The sequence below is a fragment of the Acipenser ruthenus genome, chromosome 1, assembly GCF_902713425.1.
Source record: "Acipenser ruthenus chromosome 1, fAciRut3.2 maternal haplotype, whole genome shotgun sequence".
NCBI lineage: Eukaryota > Metazoa > Chordata > Actinopteri > Acipenseriformes > Acipenseridae > Acipenser > Acipenser ruthenus.
In genome coordinates this window covers 30,937,919-30,946,425 of record NC_081189.1, presented here as the reverse complement: position 1 = coordinate 30,946,425, position 8,507 = coordinate 30,937,919, and the positions used below count along the sequence as shown (strand labels likewise).

The window sequence follows — 8,507 nt, the reverse complement described above, 5'->3', positions numbered from 1 at the left end:
ATATCACATTATTTAACAAATGATCCAGGCAAAAGGGTGAGGTATCAGACTAGGAATTCAACAATCAAATCTGCACACAATAATTTATCATTTAAATTAGACTTTTACACACATGCATAATTTTTCTAAACATCTGCTGAACATGATTTTTCTGTCCAGACTTTTTTAAATCTTTTATTTCATGTTTTCGGCAGGACTAAATCTATTTGATTTTCATAATGTACTACATGGAATATTTTATTACTGGGCTTTAAACCAGAAACTATATTTTTGTAACTCCCAATAGGAAAATATAGTCCGTAAAAAGCAAAGCAAAACAAAACCATATCATCCACTGCTGGGCATAGAAATAGTGAGGAGAAATGTGTAGAAACATGCTGGCAGACTCAAACAAAGGTTTTACCAACGTATCAAAGATATCCTTACCCAAGGAGGATAAAAACCACTACTGTCATTATATGGTACTGTTGCTGCACACATTTTATTAGCAAAATATTTTCAGTCCAAACAAATCCACATAGAGCAGGGTCTGGGGCTGGGGCCCTGCCAAGTTCTATATATTCTTGTAAACGTGAGAAGTTTAATGGGTGTCGTCATAACCTTCATGGGCAGCTGAAAATAATATATATATTAAAAAAAAATCACAAAAACAAATATTGGGACAAAACAAAAACTACTAAAGGAACCATCCCATAATGTTAAGGGCACCATTAAAAATAAATCAATACATAAAATACTTGCTTATTACAGAATTAGTAGGCTATTTTCTATGATTAATGTTGATTGTTGGCTTACTAGTCATCCAAAGAGAAGGTAGATTTAAACACTCAATCATATATTTTGAGGCAAAACAACACAATAAATGTCACAGTGTTAGTGTTGCTGAAAGATATTAGCCTGTGTTCTTGACTTTCAGAATAAAATATATTATTGCATAAAAAGAAAAAAACAAAGCACACAACTAAAAACATTTTACATTTAATTTTATTTAGATTAGATATTGCATATAGACATATGTATATGATTGAAAGAAGTATTTACATAAAATGGAGAATGTACATTCAGTTTGTTCCCTGTACACACACTTTAATGAGGAAACTGAAAAGTAAGTGGTTTGTGCAATGTCGTTATATTCCACAGAGGAAGGAAGCAGCCTCTCAGTTCCTGGTGTTCTGTAGGCTCTCTATGAGGATCTTGTTGTAGTCTGTCACTTGTTTAGTCACATTTTTGACCACTGGGCGGTAGTCACTTTCCATTTCCTTGGTAGCTATGACTAATGAGAGGAGTTAAGGAAATCATTTGTCAATAAATACCATAATAATACTGTATGAGCCACAACTCTGCAGCATGATGAAGCCAGTGAAATGTAGTTAACTATTTTATTTTCTTCAATACTCATTGACCAACCACCTAAAGACAGTAATTATTTTGGTAAAAATTATGGAAACAACAAATGATTTACAGCAAGACCAGGGGTTGCTAATTTTTCCTCACTCAGACCCTTTATTTGCTAAATACCCAGGTATCTCTGGATAATCGTCTTCTCTATAAAAATATGCTAAATATTTTAATGAGCAAGACATCTCACAAGTAGAATGTTATCCCAAAATGTTCTCCTTTTTCTAGGAAAGCAGTACAGCTGGGGGTGGGGTTTGTTGCTTTATAACATCACTCAGACTACTTGCTCACTAAATATCAAAGAAAACACATTAGTGTAAAGTTTAAACAAGAGCTATGCACAGCATTCACAAGGAGCAGACACACACGCCTGTTAGTTTAAAAAATGTTAGATACTTTTTTCTGCTCCTGTCTCCAGAACAATGGTGTGCAATGACTCACCTTGTTGAAAAACTGGAAAACCAATAGTCCTTTGGATCCCCAATTTTATGCGCCTATGTCGTAAGGACAAGCAGTACCCAAGATTTGGCCCTCAATAATGCATCAGTACAGTAAAAATGTTAATTATGGTTTACATTGACCATTACCTAGTAGACCAAGTAAAACAAATATGCAAGCTAAATCACCGACACAGGCAAGCTAGTAAAAAAAGGATACACTCCTTCATAACAAAATTGTTTTGTTCATGGTGCTGCCACTTCCTCTCCAGGTTTGTTAGCTGAAAAAACAAGACAATATTAACATGTAGCCTGTTCCGAGGAAAAAGTATTGAAAGCAGTAAATGACAAGGCTAACATGGTTCGTTATCTGAAATATCAGTTCAAGTTGTGATGTTAACAGTCCAACATGCTGTGGAAAGTATTTTCACAGTCAGCTAAGTTATGTCAGTTTATTGAAGGAAGCAAAATAGTTTGGCTTCCTATGTTTGTTTGTTTGTTTTTTTTTCTTCAAAAGATAGCAGATGGAAGTGATATAATATAACTCTTGTGGTATATACAGTTGTAGTCAAAAGTTTACATACCCCAGTGGAAATCTATAAATTCTAGAAATTTTTCGAAAACAAAGAATTTTAGGAAAAAACTTACAAGAAATAGATGTCTACAATTATTTATTTCAATTTATTTTTTTTTTTGCAGCCCCGCCCCACCCTTTCGTTCACTATAGCTTTCACATATGCTAAGAAATAAATTATTATAATAATAATAATAATAATAATAGTCGTACATAACGATCAATCATCTCCTGATCACTCGTTTTATCACCAAACTCCTCAATAATGCAATCCAAGTCATTATTTTATTACTATAACATCTCAAATGGTTTGCTCTGCTTTTTCCGGAGAAAAAACGACTAGAAACCCGTTTTTTGTGTTTTTTTGATGATGTCGGACAGGGTCCGACAATGGACCGCAAAGGGTTAACTTATGAAAGGTAATTTGCTTTATTAAGAAATAATAAGTGATCACATAATTTACTGCTGGGTGATATATGGTAAACAAAACCATATTTTTTGGCTTCCCAAATAACAAATGGGAGCTTTAAAAATGGTTGATCATTAACTAAGTAAAGAATGGAAATTTGACTTCAGAGCTGATTGAAAATATTCTTGTTATGAAGAATCCAACCTTGTCTTTCTATGAGGGAAGAGGTTATGACTTCTGACCTTTCTGTGTTCCTAAGTCAAATATCTTTTAAATGACTAAAATTAAAAGTTTTCCATATAAGTAGAACAAGCTCAAGCTGAAACATTTCTCCAAGATATCCCTACCTTAATCCAGTGCTCTTGTGATCATAAAATAGGGTCAGTTACCTATGAACTAACTGACTACTAAATGACTGTTACCAGAAAATTAATCAACACGCATCCTACTCCAATAGAGCACTATGGTTGTGTGAGGCTGCTGAGTGCATAGAAACAATAAGAGATGATGTACAACCAGGCAAGATGAACCTTACCTGTGCATGAGTCTCATTCTCCTGGAGCTGCGTCTTCAAAGCTTCATATTCAGCATTCAGTCTCTGCATTACCTTCTTAAAGGTGTCACGTCTTTTTGTTAGCGCCACTCTGTCTTCCTGCAGTTTCTGAGACAAGAGGGTTAGGAACATTTGTATTATGCTGGAACAAGCAAGTATGATGTGTTTTGAGGCAACCTTGAATATAAAGAGCAAACAGTCTTTCCAACATTCCACAGAAAGCACATATTACTGTTGTTTCTGTTTAACATACACTCTTGGCAAGAAAAAGTTTCTAGTGCATTTAGTGGACTTTGATCAGCATAGGGTTGAACAATAATGAAATACTCAAGTTATTGATTGTCGGCTAAAATCTTCACGATAAACAATATTAACTTAAATAACTGTGACTCTCTCCCTAGTTAGTAGTTCCTTCTCTGTCACAGCCTTTTTTATTTATTTATTTTTTAATCAGTCTGCTTTTCTATTACCAGTATTAACTATAGAGACAGTTAAAGTAATTATTTATTGTTGCCCTATAACATCACATGGTACTTATTTAACAAACCCCATAATCTATTTTTGGACAAACCTGTGTTGTATATTGGAAAATAAAAGATTTTAACTTTTCAGCAGGAATGGGGAAAACATGACTATAACCTGTTATATTTTAAAATCGATTTTTTTTATGAAATAAATAATTGGGACATACATACATGTATATATATTATTATTAATAATAATAATAAATGGCACAGTATATTCCAAATACAAAGATGTCAATATTTACTCATGCTATGTATTTTACTGAGGGCTGCATACAGTGTTGAGGTGTGCTTCCACAGTTTTGCCACTAGAATAGGATAATCTTAACTCAGTATCATAGATCAACCCTTTAGAAAAATTCAAAACAAATAAATAAATAAATAAAAAACTTTATACAAACCAGTTTTGAGAATATTCTGTAATATGTTAAACTTGGCTGAATAGGTAAAAAGTTACAAATGCAGATTTCCAAGTTTCGTTTGTCAAAATTGATGCACTAAATATAAACAACAAAGGTTTAGCTATAATATCAGCAGCAACTTTTATTAAGTAAGGATCAAGACCATCTGGACCTGCAGGTTTATTTATCTCTAAACCTTTAAGTGCCTGTAGAACTTCATTGATTGAATTGCTGCATAATTAAAGGACAAGTTAAGAACTAAATTTAGACTTGTTTTGAAAGGCAAATTATATATTTAGACTGTCAGTAGTTATGTTTTCTTCCAACTGAATTTGTTGTGGTAAAGCTAATAACTTGCTATTTTCCATTTAGCATTTTTATAGTTTCCCAAAACTAGCAGAATTCTTCACATTTTCTGTAGTTAACTTAAGAAAATAGGCAGATTCGGATTTTCTAATGAAAGAAACACATTTATTTCTTAAAATTCTGAACGCTATCCACCATTGTGGACATTTTGTTGCATGGGTCTGAGCCCATAATTTATGTCTTTGTAAAATCAAAATCAGACAATTCATACATTAACCATGAGTTATCTCTAACTTTAGTTCTATGCTTTTTCATGGGAGCATGTTTATCAACAACTGTGAATAAGAGAGAAGGAGTCTGAGCTGCAAATCTACCTCCCAACCAGGAAGGGCGCTAAATAAGGTTAGTGGTAAACCTTCTCAGGGATGGGCCGACTCGATGGTAGGACGGAACCTGAAGTTGGCCATCTTGGGGAAAGGGCGTAACTGCAAGATGGCTAAACGACTCTATTGTGATCAACTCGGTTGCGGGCGGCGATTGGATAGACCGTGGCACCGGGCTGATCACAGGGAGGAGTTTAGCGGTACAAAGGGGACGCAGCTGCGCAAGTACAGCCCCTTACGCTGAAATGTTAATGCTGTCAGAACGCTGCTGTGTTTTGTTTTTATTTTGTGTTGCAGACGAGTACTGAAGCTACAGAGCCAGCACTAACCCCTGGAGAACCTACCCCTGCACACGACCTCAACCCATCCCTGCCTCAGCACTGGAGCCATGTTTGCGCTACGGGGACTTGGACGTATTATTTATATTAATAAAGAGACGGTCCGTTTTGTACATACACAATTAATAGATACTATATTATCTGGTGTTGATGCTTTTAGCCATGTTTCAGATATTACACCAGGGTCAGCTGTTAATACCCAAGCATTTAGTAAGTCAATTTTAGAAATAATGCTCCTTACATTTATGTGCAAAATCCTAGTCCAGGTCTACTTGCAAAGCCTGCTAAGGTTTGTTATGTCTGTAAAACTTAAGGCCCAGGATTAGGCTCAACATTACCAGAAACTATCAGTAGTAAAATGATACATAAATGCTTATGTACAGTATTTCACAAAACATTAGCAGCTGTACTTTTAAAGCATATTAAGGTACTATACTAAAAATAAACAATAGTTACTAGTAACACCAATACTTTTTTTTGTGGCCAAAATACATCAATCTCAATTCTCTTCATAGTCAACAAGCATGCTAACACATAAGCATAATGCTTCAAAACATGTTAGAAACAACTAGCATACTGTAACTTGAATTAGGTAGAATGGCCCTTAGTTAAGTTAAATTCTGTTTAAATTTTGCAGACTTTTAAAATCAGGTGTCTGGGTTTGTTGCTACATGCACAATACTAAGGGCTACAATAATATTTAATAGTGCATACATCTCATTTTCCTGGTGTCAAACATTTCAGCAAAACATACATCCTGTTTAAGGATAAGTGAATACTACCCATGCTCTGGAAATGATACTTTAGGTCAACAAACATTCCAACAGCCCCATCAACTGTCTATTTTCTCTGGTAATATAATTTGTGACTTGGGATGGGGATAATAAACTCTATTCTATGCTTGTTGTTTCTGCAAAGGACAGATTGATTTCCCTGTGTGGTTGCAGTAGGATTACTTTCCAAATCCTCCTGCTTGCCTACAAGGCCCTTCATCACACAGATCCAGAGTATCTCTCCAACCTGCTTTAGTATGTGTAGCTCCCACAGTCGCTCGCTTCAAATCAACTCTCAAGACCCACTTTTTTCTTGCTTTCAATACTCCTTATGCATGATATCTTATTAGCTGTTGTCTAAATTGCTATTTCAGGGTTTTCACACCATCCTATTCATATGATTCTGTATGTTTTTTTTTTTTTACTGTATGTATTTAATGTACTATGCCCTGTATTTCACTGTATTTAATGTATTATGCATTGTTCCTCACTATCTTGTAAAGCGCTTTGTGATAGTGGTCCACTATGAAAGGCGCTATATAAAAAAGATTGATTGATTGATTATGTTAATACAGCATGTGCTGTTATCTCTAAAGTTACCTTCTTCTTATCTTCCCCTGCGGACTTCAGTGCCTCTAGGTTACTGTAGGTGACCAATCCATCAGTCATCTGTTGAATCTTCTCTTTCAGAGTGCCGAGTTCTGCATTTATCTTGCTCTCCAACTGTTCAACTTTTTGTAGGTCCTGCTGTAGCCGCTGGCTCTCTGGAACAGTCACCAATACATGTGAGTTTACATAGAATGATTTACAGACATTCTACTAATACTATTATGTAGCAACAACAAGAGAACACACTGATTTTATGGTAAAACTTACAGTACAAGAAAGTCAATTAGACAAAGATGTATTCTATCAATATAGCTAGTAGACAAACGCTACACAATAATAAGGGTCATAAGAACATAAGAAAGTTTACAAACGAGAGGAGGCCATTCAGCCCATCTTGCTCATTTGGTTGTTAGTAGTTTATTGATCCCAGAATCTCATCAAGCAGCTTCTTGAAGGATCCCAGGGTGTCGGCTTCAACAACATTACTGGGGAGTTGGTTCCAGACCCTAACAATTCTCTGTGTAAAAAAGTGCCTCCTATTTTCTGTTCAGAATGCCCCTTTATCTAATCTCCATTTGTGACCCCTGGTCCTTGTTTCTTTTTTCAGGTCAAAGAAGTCCCCTGGGTCGACATTGTCTATACCTTTTAGGATTTTGAATGTTTGAATCAGATCGCCACGTAGTCTTCTTTGTTCAAGACTGAATAGATTCAATTCTTTTAGCCTGTCTGCATACAACATGCCTTTTAAACCCGGGATAATTCTGGTTGCTCTTCTTTGCACTCTTTCTAGAGCAGCAATATCCTTTTTGTAACAAGGTGACCAGAACTGAACACAATATTCTAGGTGAGGTCTTACTAATGCATTGTAGAGTTTTAACATTACTTCCCTTGATTTAAATTCAACACTTCTCACAATATATCCGAGCATCTTGTTAGCCTTTTTTACAGCTTCCCCACATTGTCTAGATGAAGACATTTCTGAGTCAACATAAACTCCTAGGTCTTTTTCATAGTTCCCTTCTTCAATTTCACTATCTCCCATATGATATTTATAATGCACATTTTTATTGCCCGCATGCAATACTTTACACTTTTCTCTATTAAATTTCATTTGCCATGTGTCTGCCCAATTCTGAATGCTGTCTAGATCATTTTGAATGACCTTTGCTGCTTCAACAGTGTTTGCCACTCCTCCTATTTTTGTGTCGTCTGCAAATTTAACGAGTTTGCTTACTATACCAGAATCTAAATCATTAATGTAGATTAGGAATAGCAGAGGACCTAATACTGATGCCTGTGGTACACCACTGGTTACCTCACTCCATTTTGAGGTTTCTCCTCTAAACAGTACTTTCTGTTTTCTACATGTTAACCACTCCCTAATCCATGTGCATGCATTTCCTTGAATCCCTACTGCGTTCAGTTTGAGAATTAATCTTTTATGCGGGACTTTGTCAAAAGCTTTCTGGAAATCTAAATAAACCATGTTGTATGCTTTGCAGTTATCCATTTTCAATGTTGCATCCTCAAAAAAGTCAAGTAGGTTAGTTAGACACGATCTCCCTTTCCTAAAACCATGCTGGCTGTCTCCTAGGATATTGTTACCATATAGGTAATTTTCCATTTTGGATCTTATTATAGTTTCCATAAGTTTACATATAATAGAAGTCAGGCTTATTGGTCTGTAGTTACCTGGTTCGGTTTTGTCTCCCTTTTTGTGGAGCGGTATTACGTTTGCTATTTTCCAGTCTGTCGGTACAACCCCTGTACAACCCCCTCCATTAACCCTTTGCGGTCCATTG

At 35.5% G+C, this 8,507-nt stretch overlaps 1 protein-coding gene across 4 annotated transcripts in view; it reads right to left on the bottom strand.

Moving 5' to 3' along the window:
- Positions 1–966: 966 nt before the first annotated feature.
- LOC117420732 (intraflagellar transport protein 74 homolog) overlaps positions 967–8,507 on the bottom strand; it is a 33,198-nt gene continuing 25,657 nt past the window's right edge. For all 4 annotated transcript variants that reach the window (XM_034923837.2, XM_059023524.1, XM_059023540.1 and 1 more), the window contains exons 17-20: positions 6,697–6,860; positions 3,354–3,479; positions 2,056–2,116; positions 967–1,273 (exon numbers count right to left, since the gene is read on the bottom strand). In XM_034923837.2, coding sequence (XP_034779728.1) covers positions 1,158–1,273; positions 2,056–2,116; positions 3,354–3,479; positions 6,697–6,860 — 467 coding nt within the window. In that variant the 3' untranslated portion in view covers positions 967–1,157. The remainder of the gene's footprint in view (positions 1,274–2,055; positions 2,117–3,353; positions 3,480–6,696; positions 6,861–8,507) is intronic.